This window comes from Ixodes scapularis, unplaced genomic scaffold (assembly GCF_016920785.2).
Source record: "Ixodes scapularis isolate PalLabHiFi unplaced genomic scaffold, ASM1692078v2 PGA_scaffold11__112_contigs__length_91849675, whole genome shotgun sequence".
Lineage (NCBI taxonomy): Eukaryota > Metazoa > Arthropoda > Arachnida > Ixodida > Ixodidae > Ixodes > Ixodes scapularis.
The window spans coordinates 68,149,424-68,167,917 of NW_024609837.1; the positions used below are offsets into that span (position 1 = coordinate 68,149,424).

The 18,494-nt window shown below is 49.1% G+C and overlaps 1 protein-coding gene across 1 annotated transcript in view; it reads left to right on the forward strand.

Annotated features, from left to right (window-relative positions):
* The window catches only part of LOC120838384 (arylsulfatase B-like), a 59,629-nt gene that overhangs the window by 40,983 nt on the left and 152 nt on the right, over positions 1-18,494 (forward strand). The window contains exon 8 of the mRNA XM_040208287.1: positions 10,979-11,418. Within this exon, the coding sequence (XP_040064221.1) occupies positions 10,979-11,418 (440 nt within the window). The remainder of the gene's footprint in view (positions 1-10,978; positions 11,419-18,494) is intronic.

Genomic DNA, 18,494 nt, shown 5'->3' on the forward strand with positions numbered 1-18,494 from the left:
AACCCGAAAACACAGCCAGTCACCTGCCAATACTAATATAATAATGCAACACATAAGCCCCAAAGCTTCGGAAGTGCGATTTGTACGTTAGCCATACAGCAACGCATCTTTGTCACGTATCTCAATTTTTCATTCGCACAAGCACTGGTTACAGTAATCGACATAATCTTGCCATTTTCCAGCTCCTGGTTTTAGTACTCTCGCCATAATAAGGCCGGACTGCAATCGACAAAACAATTACTTCCTCGCTGCGTAAGACGCAGTTTAATACCTCAGATTTTTCAGTGGAATGTTAATGGACTACGAAAACAGATAGACGACTTTCGTCAATATAGACAAAGGCACCAAATTGAAGTGCCAGCCCTCCAAGAGGCAAACTCCAAACCATAATCGATTCGTCTATCGCCCTGTGTTATCTACAATAGTACGCCTCGGACAACCTTCATTGCGTGCAATCCTCTCGCGATGCGCACCATCCTCCCTGTTTCTTGGGGCTTTTTACGCCCACAACGAGCCCTTGGGGCATGAGAAAACACCTCACGGGCGAATGCTAGAAAATGTCGCAACTGCCCTTGGTCTTCACAGCTTGAACGACGGAGTAGCAACCTTCGTACGACCTAGTGTGGAGAGAAGTGTACTTGACCTTAGCTTCACTACGGCCCCATTACGAGCCTTGTGGTCAAATGAGCCTGATAGCTGGTGCAACGACCACCTACCAATCAATATTACTTCCCTAGGAAGAGGCGCCACCACAAAAAAAAAACAAAAAAACTAGCAACGTGACTAACTGGGATGCTTACCGCGGGATCTTTGCCGAAATAATGTCTCTAGGCAATATGGACTACACGAAAGCCGTCTCCAATGCGCTATCCAAAAGGACCTGAACCGTCATCATTCCCAAATACCGGCCAGATCCTTACCTAACAAACCTCAAGTTACGTGCCTCGCGACGCCGGGAACAGCGCCGAGTACTTAAAGCATCAAACAAAAGGACATTCAGCGGTATAAAAAAAAATAAACAAAGCATTCCGCAAGCACATCAAACTATTACAAAGAGGAAAATGGCGGCATCGTTGCGAGTCGCTTCACTCTTCAGGTGGAGGAACACAAGCGTGGCGCATGGCCCGTGTCCTTGCCGGGCACGCTGTTCCACTGTCACCGGTTCTCAGTTTTGCCATCGTCCAGAACATCACTGTGGCTAAAGCAGTAGAGTTCCTTGTCGATGAATTCACCTCTTTCGCTGTTTCACCCCAAGGCTATGCCGCGCATGGAACCACTACAAACACTTTACCAACAACACCGGCCGCTAGCGACGCGGACTTCACGATGAAGGACCTGCAACATGTTCTTCGCCGCTCTGCTGGCAAACCCAGAGCTCCAGGGCCAGATGGAATCACCTTTCAGGCCTTCCTCAATTTAGATGCAACGGTCCTTCCGGGCCTTTTGGAATATCTGAATGATATTTGGCGCTCGGCAGTTTTGCCATGCGCATCGCTCACATCTGAAGTGGTTCCCATTCACAGACCAGGGAAACCATCCGGTGATACCAGTTCCTATAAGCCTATCTCCCTCACTTGCTGTACCGGCAAGGTTTGGAGCGAATGGTAATGAGACGCCTTGACTGGCAGCTTGAGACATCTGGCGCTGTACCTCATCAGCTACCAGGCTTCCGACAACGGCGGTGCACAACAGACGCGATTGGCGACCTTGTGTCAGACTTGGAACGATCAAAGGCAACTCGCCAAGCTACCTCGGCAATATTCCTTAATATCAAGAAGGCCTTTGACTCTACCCACACGAAATTATTCTCGCTCAGCTAATCAGGCTTGGTGTTACCGGCCGAACATTCGCTTTTTTTTGTGCATTCCTGACAGGGCGTACAATATGCGTTCTTTAGAAGCTGCGCGCAGTTCGCAACAGAAAGTAGCCCAGGGTGTTCCTCAGGGCAGCGCCATTAGCCATTTTTTGTTCAATGGAGCAGTGGCACCACTGCCGCTGGCTTTGCAGCCCTTGTACACCTCTTCTCCATCCATTGACATCGCTATTTACGCTGAAGATGGTGCTCTCTCGGCTAGTGCCCTAACTAGCTCATACATAACATGCAGCGAACATTCCAGCTAGGCCTCGCCGCTCTGGTTGACGTAATATTTCAGCTTGGTCTCACATTATCCGCCTCGAATACATCCGCTCTTCCATACTACCGTACGGCCAGATTATCGATGCACCGAACTTACACAACCAATGGGACAAACGTGACAAGGGTTCAAACATACTCCTACCTGAGCGTCCTCCTAGATCATCGAGTCTTCTGGCGACCAGCAGTCGAGACAACCATTATCAGATGTCGCCGACACCTCAACGCTATCCGTATAATTATTCTCAACAGATGGGGGACCGTACAGGCAATGATGATGCAACTCTATGGAGGTCTTATTTTTTCAAGGTTGCTATACGCACTGCCACGGGTGCACCTCGGCAATGCCCGGAGCTCAGCAGTTGAGACTCTTCAGAGAGTGACAAACCGTCTGTGCCTTGAATTACACAGATATTCACCAAACGTTCCAACACTGCTGGAAGCGAGGGTAAACCTAGTCGAAAACCACGGTAGAATTGATCCTCTGGCACATAAGGAGGCGAACAGCTCCACTTGCCTTCGCCAACGCCCGCTCTCTTGCCCTAATTCTTTGGCAATGGAATTTATTGCCTTTATTGGTGTTCCGGACACCGACTACCCGGCACCATCACCACATGTGGTTGGTGTCCTGGTTTACCTTACGGCACATGGAGTAAGCTTTGTTTGGTGCAGAGCACACAACCTTGATGTCCTGCCTTGCAGCTACCTTTTTTAACTTCTGTGTTATTCCATGGATGTAGGGTAATATTGCAATATTTTGTTTATCTTTCGCTTGCTGCGTTACACCTGTGCCTGATGTTTTGCTCTTCATTTTTCTGGAGATCGGTTCACACACGCTGACTAAGAGAACTTTTGGATATCCACAGTCTCGTAAACGGGAAGTTTGTCTTTTAAAACTGAATTCAATATTATGTTGGCATGATTTCTTTAAAGGGCAACTCCGCTCAATTTCGAAAATTTGGAGTTAGTGGATGATGTTACCTTGCAAAGCACTCATAAACGACCCTGCATACTCTTTTCCTCGAAAAGTAAATTAATTTCCGACTTATCTTGAAAGAAGCAAAATCGCAAAACGAAACCGAAACTTCGGCAAGGATGGGCAACACTATCGTCAGCGTCTACGGTCGAGAGCATGCACACACCACGTGGATACAAAGGGTCCCGTGGCCTTCCGCACGTACAGGCGCTGCACACACGTCGTCTGCATCGCATCGGCTGCACAGGACGGCTCCCGCTTCATTTCCGTAGTGAACCGAAACACACAACGAGGTAAGTTCTTGTCAAGGTATATTTTGTACGCAATTGTACTAGATGCAAGCTGGGCCTGTAGCCGCCGTCATATCTTATTTTATGCGGGGAAGCTTGTCAACGCTACGTTCTCGTGCACGCTGCACGCGCTTGCACGCTGGGAGAGCTGTATTTCTAACCTGAACGGGTCTGAGGAAGGACTGTTGCAATGTAGTCAGCATGTGTGGCTTCTGTTCGTTGTTCTAATAACTTGTGTGGTGCGACCGTTCGTTGTTCTAAATTCCGATTACGTAGTTCCAATAGCCCCCGTGTATATGAACCCATGCAACTCTCCGATAGAAACGACTGCCAGTCTGTCAGGAGACAGTGAACGTACGCATCGTGCATCGTGTTAACATTGCCCCGCGAGAAAGATACATCTCGAAAGCCCGCGATCGCGTATTGAAAACGTGTTCTGGTTGCATGAACAATCGCTCAACACTTGTCTATGCCAAAGCGATGTGCTGGAGTAATATTTGATTGCATATGTTGCCGACGTAAAATCGCGTTAGCCACTCAATTTCCTGGCTGTCGAGATCTGAACATGATGGAGCCACCGCTGAGCCGTCTGCTATCGGGGAAGCTGTGCCGCGTGCGAAGATCGACGGCACGGCGTCCGGCTTCAGCTTCGCGTACTTCGTCGAGAAGCCACAGTCAGCTAACACGCGCATATTTCGCTCGTAACATTCGGGTAAGAAGTGATCGGAACATATCAATATCCTGGCAGTTGGCGACAAGGACTTCTTGGGGTCCCATAGGTACAGGGCGTCCGTCCAAAGTTTCCGCCGCTCAATATCGCCAGGAAACCTGCGGAAGAAAGGACTCCTGGGCTGTTTAGCTGGTAGTTCGGGCAGCCAGCGACACAAGAACGTAAGCCACTGCCTTTGCGCTTTCTGCCAGCCATTGCAAAGGCACACCAGGAACAAATCTACGCGCCTCTTGCCTAAATAAAACACTAAACAACGAAAGATGAACACGGCACAACCAGCACAACGGCAAAGACGCAACCGGAGCCTCCGCGTTCGCTCGCAGATCACGTGGACACCGCCTCCGAGGTAGAGTAGGTGGAGTCACAATAGTTGGTAGAGTCAGAGGGCAGAGTGACCGCCGGGGGCGCCGAGCGTGGCGCCGCCTGTAGGATCTGTACCTCGAAACGAAAAAAAACGAAGAAAACACCTGCGCATGCTACAGACGTCACTGACGGTGGAAGCGGCGGAAACAGATCGGCGGAAGTGCAGTGTTGGCTGCGCCGCACGTTCCCGCTATAGTTAGCCGATATTGTTACTTTCGCGCTTGTTCACATTTTTTAGACGGAATTCAATTCCAATATTTGACTTGTAGCCTTTCTAGATTATACTGAATAGAATTACATTGTTTTCTCAGTAGCAAAACTTGAGCGGAGTTGCCCTTTAAGGCCGATAGAAGAGTGGTGTCCGCAACACTTCGTTTTGTGGTTTTGGAATGTCCTGAATCAAAGCGAAGAACTCCTTTGCTTGACCTGGGTTCATACATCCACCAAAGGTGTTTATCCTTGAGTTCAAGTTTGAGATCAAGGAACTGAATACCTCTGTCCACGGGTAGTTCGTGTTTAAAAACCAATTCTGGGCAGCATTCTTGGAACCACTCCAGGACTGTCAGTTTGCATTCACTGGTTTTCTATCCCCTACCTCTTTCGTATGTAGTATCAGAAAATCATCAAAATACCTGAAGATGGCCATGATTCTATTGTCTTCTAAGTTATCCTTGATGGTCCTTCTACGTGCTGCCAGGAACAAATCAAACAGTTGAGGGGCTATGCGAGACTCAATGCACCCTCCACTTTTTTGTTGAAAGTGTTTAAAATACCATTTCCCGCTTACGAGACTCTGCATATTCGAATGTTCTCTTGGTCAGCGTATGTGAAAAAATCTCCACAAAACTGAAGAGCAAAACATCTCGCACGGGTGGAACGCAGCAAACAAAAGATAAACAAGAGATTGCGCTATTATCCTAGATTCATAGAATAACACACAAGTTTAAAAAGATAACTGCAAGGCAGCACATCTAAGTCGTGCGTTCTGCACCAAACAAAGCTTACTGCATGTGCCGTAAGGTGAACCAGGAAACCAACCACATAAAAACATGCAACATCGCTCACAGGGCACAATACGCCCCATGTGAAACGGGGGTTGTTTTTCACATTTCCTTATCGTGTGGCAAGTCTTACATTGGCCAAACTGGTAGATGCCTTAACGACAGGACAAGAGAACACGCAGCATCGTTAAAAGACGCTACAACAGGTCATCTACCAGCCTATTTCCGCAACTGTGATTTCATTGCAGAGTTCAACAGCATCACCATCATCGCAAAACAAGAACGAGTATGCACGAGAGATGCTCGAGACCTTGGCCATCGAGGAAAATGAAGCAACGTGCGTCAGCGAGCCCTCGATCAAGCTTACTACAAAAAAAAAAAAAAAAAAAAAAAAAAAATATATATATATATATATATATATTTGCGGTGTTTTATATCCCGGTGAAGTGCGGGTGATTCACATATAAGTTTATTAAGGTTTTCGAATATAAGCTGTGTTTTCATATGGGTTTTAAAACAAAAAAAGAAAGCACAAAGTCAAGGTTCAGAAATTGGAGGAAGTATTAAACTACAGTTGGGTAGTTAAGCGATATTCTTGTCTCTTTTTCTCTCTATATTCTATTTTCCTCTGTTCAGCTGGCCTTTTATTGTATCATGCACCAACCAGCTCACCTACAGCCTGATAATCAAGTAACTGGGACCTCATCCAAGATGCCCTCCCTCTTCCTTCTTTACCTTTATACTCTTTTCTTTTGATCCCTCTCTCCCCCATCCATAACTTGGAACTGCCTTGCCCTCAATCGACGATGTGACAATAGATTTCAGGCCTTCTTTCTTTTAAACACTTCTCACTCTCTTACTGCATGGCGCTCGTGTCAAACTGGCCTTACTGAAACTATCTGTAGACCGTTTTCGGAGCGCACATATGTAAGAATAAGACGCGCTTCGAACATACCTCAGAAGTCACCGCAGATAAGTCTGTCAGCGTATCGGTAGTGAACACCGCGCTCTTTGAACGATGTATGGGAAGTATGTCTGCTGCCCTAGCGTTTTTGGTTCTCGCACGAAAAGACGAGTGCCAGCCGAACAATGACGCAGGGTTCGTCTCCTCGCTGATTGGACGAGAGTGCCAGCCGCGCGTCTTGCCAAGTGGATTCGGGGTACTCTGGCGGGTCAGACGACGTAATGAAACATACGCCAGTGACGCGCTCTATTTTGTGTATGCACTAAACGAAAGAGTTATCTAGGCCTTCAGCGTTCTCACCAAGTGCACGCGCTCTTTCCTTGCTCTTTCTTTACTTCGGTGGGATTTCTGGGTAGGGTCGTTCACGAGGAAGCCGCAGCGCGGCGTGAATCTATAATCTTCCTCTTCTGTTATGTCTTTCTTCCGGAGTTACGACGGAGTTGCCGTGGCACCAGATACGGCGGCGCTGCTATCGCATCTTGCTCGACGCCGCATCACATTCTGTGTTACCACTGCCTTTGTCACAATAGTGGGCGAAAGGGACGATTGATTTAGAACACAGAATGTGTTATGTAGTCGGCCCTTTCTGGCACCTAAACTCTCCGGTTTCGAACTCCTTTGACGGAAGACAATCCCACAAACGCTACGTCAAGGTTCAGTCGGCACTCGGGTCCTCGCTGGTTGGACCTGAGTCTTTCTGTAAGCTTCCCCAAAACTGTGTCATGCCTGTGCCCCGCGTTGGCTTGGCACCCTGCAGGAAGTCAAGGACTACGGCGTCATTAAGGCCTCTTGCTCACACATCATTTTTTGTCTGTGTTACATTGGCTGCGCGCTAAATTTAGCTCAAGTAGATGAGAAGTTACTCCCGCGGGTCACGTAAGCAAATAGAGCGGTATTAGGGAGTTTTCGTACACCGCGCTGCCCCCTCCGCTATGCGTTCCGTAACGAAGAAGTTGCTACTGCGCCTGCGCGCCGATAGCCTTAACTGTGGAGTTCCCGCTATTATAGCGGGTTGCGGAGTGCCTTGCGGGACGGCGAAAACGATCTACGAAAACTCCCTATTTTTCCATATCGGACGCTAAACGAGCAAGGTCCGGGCTTTGCAGCCTTTGCCTTTCCCACCAAGATCCGAAAAAGGGGCGATTTCTTTTAGGCGATATAAAACCGTTGCAAAACATTCAGAACTGGCTGTCCGCGGAGCCGAAGGGAACGCCGGTCTGTGCAGCACCGGTTGTAGCAGATAGGGGATTAGAGAGGAAACGAAGGCGGGCGACCGAAGGCACGTGACCAAGTGTGATACCCTCTCTCTCCCTCTCTTTTTCTCACTCTCTTCAGTGCCACGTGGTAGACGCTGCGGGGGCAGAGAGGAGCGTACAGGACTTTGCGGTGTCTTGGAATGTTTTTCCAAAGGTCAAGGCCGAAGCAGCCAGCCACACGTGCCCTTGTTTCCCCTGCCCTCCGCCCCCCTCATATCAAACATTATACTCTTCAAAGAGCCGGTGTGCAGTAAAGGCAGCAATGTACAAAGACGATTATCCATGAATATTAAGGTACGTGGGTGAATAATCTTAGCGCGAACAAGTGATCTCAGAGATTTCCTGCGTTTCTTTGAATATACCCTTTTGAGAACCCGATGGAGCATCAGTAGTGGTAGCCATTTATTGGACACGAAGCGCGTGATTGAATCCGCATCCTCACCGAGCGCTGACGCAGATTGCGTGCCCAAGTAGCGGCGGACTCGGATAATACACTACTTGCAAAATTTCCTGCATGCAACGCTGCGTTCGGTGCATCATGGGATCTCTTTGGCCAAAGACAGTAGTGGCATGGTTTCGATGTGGATTGCCTTGTTGACGAGGTTGTGTATCCCAGCACTGCTTGAAAATAAAGTCGGCGCTCCCTTGCATTGCACCACTTCATCTTCGTGAGAGCCCCTGTTGAAACACGGATCTCCAGTGGCCGTGAGGACTGCCTACACGTAGCGAGGAGTTGGAGCAAGGCCTGGCGGGTCATACCTTCCTGGCGGCCTAACTGGCTACCACACCAGACTGCACAACGACCCTCTCGAGTCACGGATCATTTAAGAAGCCTAGATAATTGAAACGATAAAACAGAATGATCGGCCCAGTACAAATCTTCTTTTGTTTACCTGCACAGAAACTCTGATAAGCGAAAAGTCCCCCCCCACCGAAAGAAAAAAAAAAGTGAATTAGCATTCTATTCGTATTGGTAGGCAACGCCATAAATTTGAGAAAGGTCACATATTTTAAAATTCATGCGCAGTATTTGGTCGCGACGGGATGTTGTGAATTGAGCTTGGCGAATCTAAACAGGAACGGTGGGCAAAAGGAATCCATGATGCTTTGCGCGACACTACGCCACTAGGATGTCTTCGATTTTGCGAGAGGTCTATTGCCGCAGCGTCCACTAGAAGACACGCGCGTTTGAAAAGGGTTTATCGAAAGGCTGTCATCAAAACAGCTCGTGTGGTGGAACGCGTTCGATTGGGGCATCAACCTGAGTGGCAACAGTTGTTATCCGCGAGTACCCTTCGAAGTCTAATGCAAAGAAGCACCTCTGTTGTGTTCGCGTTAAAGGGGACGTGCAACGATGTTTATTTGGAATGTTTTTCCCATTAGACGAGCTCACTGGCACTAGCGAAACCCAACTATGGTCGCACGTAACGCCACTGACAAGACACTCCTTTGTTGCAGTGCAATTTTAAGGACAAAAGCGAGCGTTTTCTTTCCGTGTCTCCTTCACAAAACTTGATGACGTAACTGGGAACGGTATTTGAATGCGGCTTATGCACTGGACCCGAGCATTGCGTGAGCCCTCAATATGGGCTCGTGATAATCAATAGCTCGACTAGCATTCGAGTAATGGCCCGTGTCCATTCGTTGCAATGTCGACAATAGCCGAATCATAACAATGTCTGGAACTCAGCTCGTGTCATGTGCTTTGGCAACCCAAGCGTGTGGTTATGATCAACATTGATGGCATTTAATCGGCTACAGATCACGTGGCCGCTTGTTCCAGCTGCAAGTTAAAGGGGGTAAAGCTGCTCGTGTTTTTTTTTTAATTTTTTCTGCAACTTCGATTGCGTGGGGTGATTAACAATCGCCTGCTTCGTAAATCATTGAGGTGAGAGATTCGTTCTAAGCGGTATTTGAGCGAAATACAAAAATCGTTGCAAAACAAGGCCATTGAGTGTTACATCCATTAGGCATTACACAAAGGCGGTTAGGGTAAAATAATGCGACGGCGAAATTGTCGTTTCACATAAATCGCTTCCTGAAATGTCGCGAATGGAAAAGGATAGACAAACGTAAAATTAAGATTAAAGTCTTAATCGGGGAACGTCTGCCAGAAACAAAGTGGAGAGCGAACGTTGAGAAAGCAGCAGCGAGCGTCGAGCTGTCAACGTGACAGCCGGGAGAGAGTCTCTCGGCTGTGACGAGCGCGAGTATCTCTCAGCAAGGCCACGCTGGCCTCGTTATTTTCTGCACGCGGTATCTCAAACATTCGTCCTTGAATGTTCGAGCTTCTAACATTTGGGGTAAAAGTAAACGCGAATTTAGTTGAATTATGGAATAGCGTTCTCTCTGGACTGTTCATGGTCTCTGATGATCTCTGATACAGTAAAAACGGCATGGCCTGTCTTTCAGTGTCCGGCCTCCTGGACCAGGCTCGTCGCCCTTCGCCGTGCTTTGACTGCGCGTGCATGCTCCAGACTCACGGGGCGACGGAGCTTTATTCAAGATGAGATGCTCGGGCAGGAGGCGGGAGAGCTTAAGGACCTCCCTGCAGTTCCTAACCTGTCGGTGACTATGATTGGTAGCATTTATGGCGTTGCTTTTCTTAAAACAGGGTGAAAGCCGGTATATAGGTATTTGGATTGTGACTGCATTCGAAGGATTACATTTTTCAAAAATTACGAAAAATATGCAATCTGCGAGTATCGGCAGTAGAACAGTGCAGATGTTTGAAAAATCTAAGCGTTCTTAAAGTGATTTATAAAATATTGAAACTTAAAGGTCGCAATCTTTGTGACGAAATCAATGTACTTGTGAAAACATATTACACTACCTGGATCGTGCTGGCAGAAATGCGGAGGAGTAGAATGTGTTGTGAAGGGGGGAAATGATGTATGTCTGTATATAACGTCACGTGACCTCGCGGTATTAAACGACGGTAACGCCAGATGGCTTCAGGGTGCCGCGTCACGTCGCAGTCCCGTGACCTCAAGATGTCACGTGATGTCGTACTTCGTGATATCATGTCGTCTCACAAACGTGGCACTATGATTTCATGTTACGTGACGCTGTCGTTGACATCAGGGTGTCAGGCATGCCACCTCTTCAAGTGACGCCACGCTGTTCCGAGACGTTAAGATGTCACGTAATGTTACAGTCCTTCGTGCTGGTTTTTAAGATGGCTCTTTATGACTATTTTCTAGTGGACTTCGGCTAATAAAACACATTTTGTCTTTCTGTATTTACCCAGTTGTTCATTCACAGGAGGAAATCCCCTATCCCTGGGAAAGCTGGACGGCACCGATATGTGGGCACCCTTGTCGATCGGATACGCGTCCCCGCGCTACGAGATCCTGTACAACATCGATCCGATCGACAACAATTCGGCTCTTCGTTACACCAACTACAAGCTGGTCCTCGGTATAACCGAAGACGGGCAGTACGACCCGCGATTCCTGACCACAGGAGGCTCGCGTCCCTATGACGACCTGGACCTCCTGATGGTCCAGTCCACAGCGGCCAGGGTTCTGAGGGACCTTCGCAACAAGGGAGACCTCCAGTTTCCCGACCAGTGGCGGGAGAAGGCGACGCTCAACTGCGGCAACAAAGTGCCCAAGAACTTTGTGTCCCTGGCTCCGCCGTACTTGTTCGATCTGGCCAGCGACCCCTGCGAAATCAACAACATTGCCAGTTCGCAGGCAGGGGTGAGCGTTTGTTGAACGGAGAGTTGTTTACATGCATGTATGGTGCCTGAAACATGTCTCCGACTGATGAGTTTAGCGCGTCCAAAAAAGTGGTTTCTCAATTTCCGCCTGCTGACGTCGTTGAGGTGTCACGCTGTCGTCCGTCGCGATCCTGGCGGTGACACAGCACCGGTGGTGGATGTTGGAGACGCCTGTTCTGCAGCAGGTCGCTCTACAGTTTGAGTCCACGGAAGCTTCGGCAGCCAGCAGTTGGGACTCTGTGACGACAGCGACACTCGCGTTTGCTTTTGCTTTTTGCCGGAACTTTTACGGCCACCCACCAAGATCGCGACATCCGACAGCGTGGCGCTCCGACTTTTGTGGCGTCAGTTGTTGCCACTTCGGGACCACTTTCGATGCATGGGCGGAATGGGACGCTAAACACACCAGTCGGAGACGCGTTCTAGGCGCCGGTGTACAAACCCGCGTCTGCCCACACCAGGTGTGGGCACTGCGCTTGTGTAGGAAACGTATTTGTGTGAGGTGAATCGTTTACTGGTGCTCCATGCCGACAGCAGCGCCACCACAGCGGCGTCGAGTGGGAGCCACGTGTTGGTGTATTCGCGGCGAGAAGTTCTGTGTCACCATCTAGCGGAATCCCTGCACAACCCAAAGTGAGGACTCTTCCGAAGCTCCCGACGCCGCTGCCGCTTCTCAGAGCTGAATAGGCTTTCCTTTTAAAGGGATACTACAACAAAATTTCGGCGCTCATTTTTGGCCTATATATGTTCGAAGGAGCAGCATCACATCGAACATACCAATATCTTGTTAAAAAAGTCACAAAAAGGAATTTTAAAACAAATTAAACGATTAACAAAGAGCACCTGGTGGATGTCGCTAACGCCTCGCTTGTAATGCACGTCTAGGAACCTTGACAGCTAGTGACGGAGGCTGTCTCGCCCCCGGCCACAACGAGAGCAGACGGGCAGGAGGAACTCCCCTCTTCCCGAGACTGCCTTTTGTGTGTCGCAGAAATCGCTATTGTCCCCCTACAAGATTACAGAAGATTAACCCTTCACTCAAAATTCGTACAAAAGCAGCCGCTTCGGTGGCTGGAACGACTAGGCATCCTCTCGACGTCAGCCTCGCCGTAGCTTTGCTCGTACTGAGACGACCTACGTCACGATTGCGTTAGATGTCACGTGGTCTCCGCTGGGCCTTCTCCGAGCGCTTGCCAGAGTGGGCCGTTTATAACGAGAAATACAGCCACCAGGCTCAAAATACAAACGTGCGATTGTCATTTACGGATATTGTGGATCATATTCAACCCATTTTTGAACACGACGGGAATATTTCAAATTTCGTTGAAGAATCCCTTTGAAGGATACGACAACAAAAATTCGGCGCTCATTTTTTGTTCTCTATGTGTTCAAAGGAGCAGCATCACATCGAACATACCAATATCTTGTTAAAAAAGTCTCGAAAAGGAATTTTAAAACAAATTAAACGATTAGCAAAGAGCACCTGGCGGATGTCGCTAACGCCTCGCTCCGTCTAGGAACCTTGACTGCTAGTGACGGTGAGTGTCTCGCCTCCGACCACGACGAGAGAAGAGGGGAAGGAGGAACTCCCCTCTTCCCGAGACTGCCTTTTGTCTGTCGCAGAAGTCGCTATTGTCGCCCACAAGATTATAGAAGATTAAGCCGTCACTGAAAATTCCTACAAAAGCAGCCGCTTCGGTGACTGGAACGACTAGGCCATCCTCTCGACGTCAGCCTCGCCGTAGCTTTGCTCGTCCCGGGACGTCCACATGACATCCAACGCTGTCACGACTGCGTTGGATGTCACGTGGTCTCCGCTGGGCCTTCTCCGAGCGCTTGCCGGAGTGGGCCGTTTATAACGAAAAATACAGCCATCAGGCTCAAAATACAAACGTGCGATTGTCGTTTACGGATATTGTAGATCATATTCAACTTATTTTTGAACACGACGGGAATATTTCAAATTTCGTTGAAGTATCCTTTTAAGCTCACTGTTTAGCTAGTGACTTTATTTTGTCTTTTTTGTTTTTTTAACATGTTTTTGCATTCATTGCGGTCGATTACAAATAACTCGAAACTTATTTATTTTTTATTGAGCAAAGCTCGATTAAGCTGCTCATTTTCATTTCACTAATGTTTTAAATTTAAAAGTTTTTAATCTTTAATTGCCAGTTTTAAGAGAATTCCTTGTCCCACTTCTTTTAGAACAATCAATGGCATCAATCTCGTCCTGCTTTCCTCCCTTGAGGCCAAATGGCTAGTTCTCTATCCCGATTTTGCATCTTTAAAATATCAGTAGCCGTCAGGCACCGATTTGATCTTATACCCATCCTGTACTTTACCAAGTTTAGAAAGATCAGCAGCAGCACCACGTTTATTATTTTGGTAATTACAGCGAACATGTAAATGCACCCATCATATAAAGTGTGAATGACTATGAAACTTGACAGAGTTAATGCGAAAAAAAAAAGTTGCAGCCTGAAGAGGCGAATGAAAAAGCGACGCTTTTTGCGTTTGGAACGTGTACGTCGTGACAAGATGACGTATATTTAATATAAAATTCGCCTACATATATGTTAATTATCCACGTCAAGGGGGAGTTAGTGATGCTGAGCGAGGAGCAGGACTTTTTTTTTACTACGGTTCTTGAGGTGAAAACAAGCATAGCAGTGTTGAAAGGGTTCAGAAGATAGGGTGGGGGAGGGGGGGGGGGGGTCATAATATTGTTTACTGGAAATGGGCTAATTTTTCTGCACCTTTCTTTGTTTTTACACCCCCGCTCCCATCCTCTAAGCACAAGACAATACACGTCAAAAATTACACCAGGATCCCTGTGTTGCGCTTTTTAGACTCCCACGGCGACTAGAGAGAAGGAAGTGACGTCAACAACGCAGCAAACGCAGATTGAATGTTGATTGGTGATAGTTGCTGATGACGAATTTCCACAGGAAGAAACTAAGCTCACTTTTCCTTTGTTTTCTTCTGCGTATATTCGTCATCACCGACTCTCACCAATCAGCATCCAATCTGCGTTTGCTGCGCTGTTGACGTCACTTCCCTCTCTCTAATCACCGTGGGAGTTCAAAAAGCGCGACATAGGGCCCCTGCTCTAGTTCATTTTTTTTTCTTTCGTCCATAAAAATATTTAACCCTGAAAAAAATTATCGCCAGGATTCTCTTTTTTTTTTTTTCTGGGGGAGGGCGGATGTGTTTGGGATGTACCTGGCTTTTTCGGTAGGTGAAGGAATAAGAAAAATGTCCGACCCCCCTCTCCCCCCCTTTCCCCCCGTCACACACATACACACATTGATCGCCTGTGTGCGATCCCCGAGGTGATTAAAAAGTTTACTCCGACTTAACATAACGAGTTAGTAACAGAAGGTACAGACGTTTCGCCATATATGCAGATGGCATCTTCAGTGCATACTGACACCACTGAGGCGAGCAGTCACCAGTTACTCTCCCCCTCCCCTTTCCCTGGAACCGGTCGGGACTACACCCCCCCCCCCCCCCCCCCCCCTCCGCCTCTACCAAACCGGCCGGGACACGTACTCTCCTCCCGGTCGGGACGGCGCCCGCGAGCCGCCCAAAAAGAGGAGAGGGGGAAACCGGGAGAGTGAGGCTGGAATTCTCCCCCCGCCCCCCCCCCCCCCCCCCTACTCCCACCAAACCTGCCCACGTCCACGGCCACAGCCACGCCGTACGGTCTCTGTGAGACGAAGTCTACTTATCAGCAATGTCCCCGTAAATGTCCGGCAGGAAGCCACGGTTAGTGTTGCACACGGATGGGCCACGACGAATGAACCATGATTCAAGTAACTTCCTTGGGCTCGCCGCTGGTCTCGACCAAACGTCGCCGCATTGTCCAGGTCAAACGTGTGCCCTGTCATCCAGCAATGGTCGACAAGTTCAGTCTTTTATCGAGTCGCGTGCGTGGCCTTGGTCACGTCTCTTTTGTTTTCCTTCAGTCTCGTTGTCCTCTTTCTTCCTGTCTCACCAATGTACGTGGCATCACAATCACCGCACTGCACTTTGTACACCACCCCACTCTGGACGTCCGCAGGGGTGCGGTCTTTTGGCTTCGGGAACACATTCCCCAGAGTGTAATGAGGTTGAAACACAGTTTGTATGCCCAACGGACGTAAGGCTCTCCTTACTGCGTCTGACACGCCGCGAACATATGGAATAGACACAATCGACGGGTTCTTCTCCCGTGACACACTCTCCCTACCCCTCTGCATGCGCTTCTGAGTATCGGCAATAAACGCCTTCGGAACGCCTTCGGCCGAGCGGATCCTGCGTTACCTTGAGAGCCACCAGCCCCCCGTCCCCCCTCAAGCGAACCAGCCAGGAGCCGCCGACAACAACCACCAAGAAAACGAGGACGTCTCCGAGGAAGACTCCCGGAGACAGGCCGCCAGACAACCAGGACCCCCCCACCCTCCGGTCCGCCCGTCCAAGCCCCCACCCCAAGTCAACTGGCCAAGGGTGAGCGCAACTTTCGGATACTATCCGCCGTGCGATCCAAACGCGCTCCAGTTTAAATGTACCAAGAACTCTGTTGTCAACAGTCGGCCCCCCCCGCCATCTCAGGTTCCAGTCCTAAGACAGGCTGTAAACTCCATGTTACAGTCTGGAGTACTCAAGAGAACCACCCGTGGGAAATACCTTAGTCCCATACAACTTGCGCCCAAAAGCGCAACGGAAAGCCGTTTTATTCTTAACGCGGCTGCTCTAACGCCCCACATGCAGGCACCAAAATTTCATCTTAAACCTTTGCCAGTGGCGGTCTTAGAGAACCCCTTGCCCCGGAAACCGTATTTTACGAAGGTAGACCTTTCTGAGGCATATTACCATTTTTCTTTGAGCAAACAAACGCAAAAGCTCACCACGTTCAGACTCGACCGAGAGTATTACTGTTTCACCCGTCTACCCTTTGGCCTTCGCCCGGGACCCTTTGTGATGCAACAATTGGCAACGGCGTTGACTCGCCATCTCCGCGCGGTCGGGGTGTGGGCCTGGAGCCACCTGGACAATTTTTTGCTGGCCCACCCCGACCCCGCCTTCCTCGCCCGCGTCACTCGTGACTTTCTGCACGACCTCCAAGCCTGCGGCATTGAAATTAACCCCAAGGACACGAGGCAGCAGCCCGTCCGCAGCATTACCTTTCTGGGCTTCCTCCTAGAAGGAGAAGACGAAATGATCGGACACACCGGACCAAGAAAACAGGACCTCACCAAGATCTTGAAGCTCCTCCAGACCCCACTGCCCTTAAAGACAGTGGAACGTTTTGTGGGACACCTAGTGTTTTACTTTTCCGTCTACAGGGGCCATTACCATATGTTGGGCCCACTTTTTCGGCTCTTGAACTCTCCGAGAAGACTTCCCGAAGGCTACATCGAGACCCTCCAACAAGTATGGCTCGCACTCCCCCATCGTACCCCATGGAAGATTCGCTCTCCAACCACAGCAATTGCGGCAGATGCCAGCGCGACAGGATTGGGACTCGCAACCACGCAAGGCAACGTAGCCATTATAACAGAACCATCCAGCGACATCTACCTCCGAGAAGCGAAAGCCCTCGCCCTCGCTGCCCTCATCTGTCCTGACCACTCCATTATCCTTTGTGATAACCAGGCAGTGGTCCATGCCATCACAAGAGGCCACGGGAGATCTTTGCCGTGGCAGTTAGCCACGGCCATTTCTGTACTCTTTGTTAATAAAAGCCTATGGGCTCGATGGGTCCCAACTCTCGCCAACCCTGCCGACGCCCCCTCACGACTCACACGCACATGGTCCCAAAACTGACCAATGAGGGGGCGCCGCCAGGGGGCACTCCCAGTATGCCTATAAAAAGCACTGGGAGCACGAGAGCGGGATCAGTCGAGAACCAGCCGGCAAGGGGTCTATCAGTTTGATACCCTTGCCGGCTGGTTCTCGACTTCTCGACTTATTTTCACTGGGGAACTTGTCGTTCCCCAGTGAAAATAAGTTCCGTCAGGGCACTCATTGGCCACGAACGCGAATCCAAATATTCGTCGACGGATTGATTGTTGACGAGCGAATACGTCCGAGTGACGCAGCTCTCGTGTCCAATGCGTGAGCTGGGCTCTGCTGACGTCAGTTTGGCGCCACTGACGCGCTTTTGGAACCGCGGATGTATTATAGTGACAAGGCGGAAAGCTTTCGAAGGAAAGAAGGTTCAAAATATTCAGCTATAGTTTCAAATGTTCGTACCGAAAAGCTGGCTTTTGACTTTTTAGCCTCTTTCTTTTTTGCCAACTAAACGATATGCGATTAGTAAAGTAACAATTTAAAATCATTCATCCCAACCCAAAATTCGTTTCATGACCTCCTTAAGGCCGGTTCAGACACTTGCGTTTGACTGCGTTTGACTGCGTTGTGTCGGGAACCGAAAGCGAGTCACCGGCACATCTGTGCTTCGTATAAAGCGTGGAATCCAATTCAAGGAATCATCTTGGCTCCCAATAGGGAGTATTCACTGGCGGCCATATCCGTGTGCGCTGCTGCTGAGCGCGTGCTGACGGTGAGCTTCCGCAGTCCTTTTGGAGCGTGCATTTAGCACCATTAAGATTGCCGGTCTTAGCAGGCTATTATTGTGAGCTCGTACTGAGCATGCGCTCTAAACATTGCCCTCAAATATGCGTCCAGTGAATACCTCCTATAGAAGCAGCAGGGATGTCCTGGTTTCTCGCAGCCGCAACGCAGTCTAACTCAGTCAAACGCAATTCTGTCTGAACCAGGCTTAAGAGCTTGCATGGGTCGTAGGCAGTGCTAACGCAAGGCAAGGGTAATTACGCTATTTCAAAATTCACTATGTGACAAGCGATACCGACATTTTAGCAACAGCCTAGAAATTGTGAGAGTAAAATGGGACTTAGTGCAGAACTGACGATACCTTGATCGCGCTGAGTCGTGTTCGCTAGATTTTTTGTAGAATCGCAGGACTGGGGTATGCTACGTGGCGAATGGTATTTCTAGATCAGTAGTAAGAAACCTCGACTCGTTGTCGACGGGGAGCGCATCCACTAACCT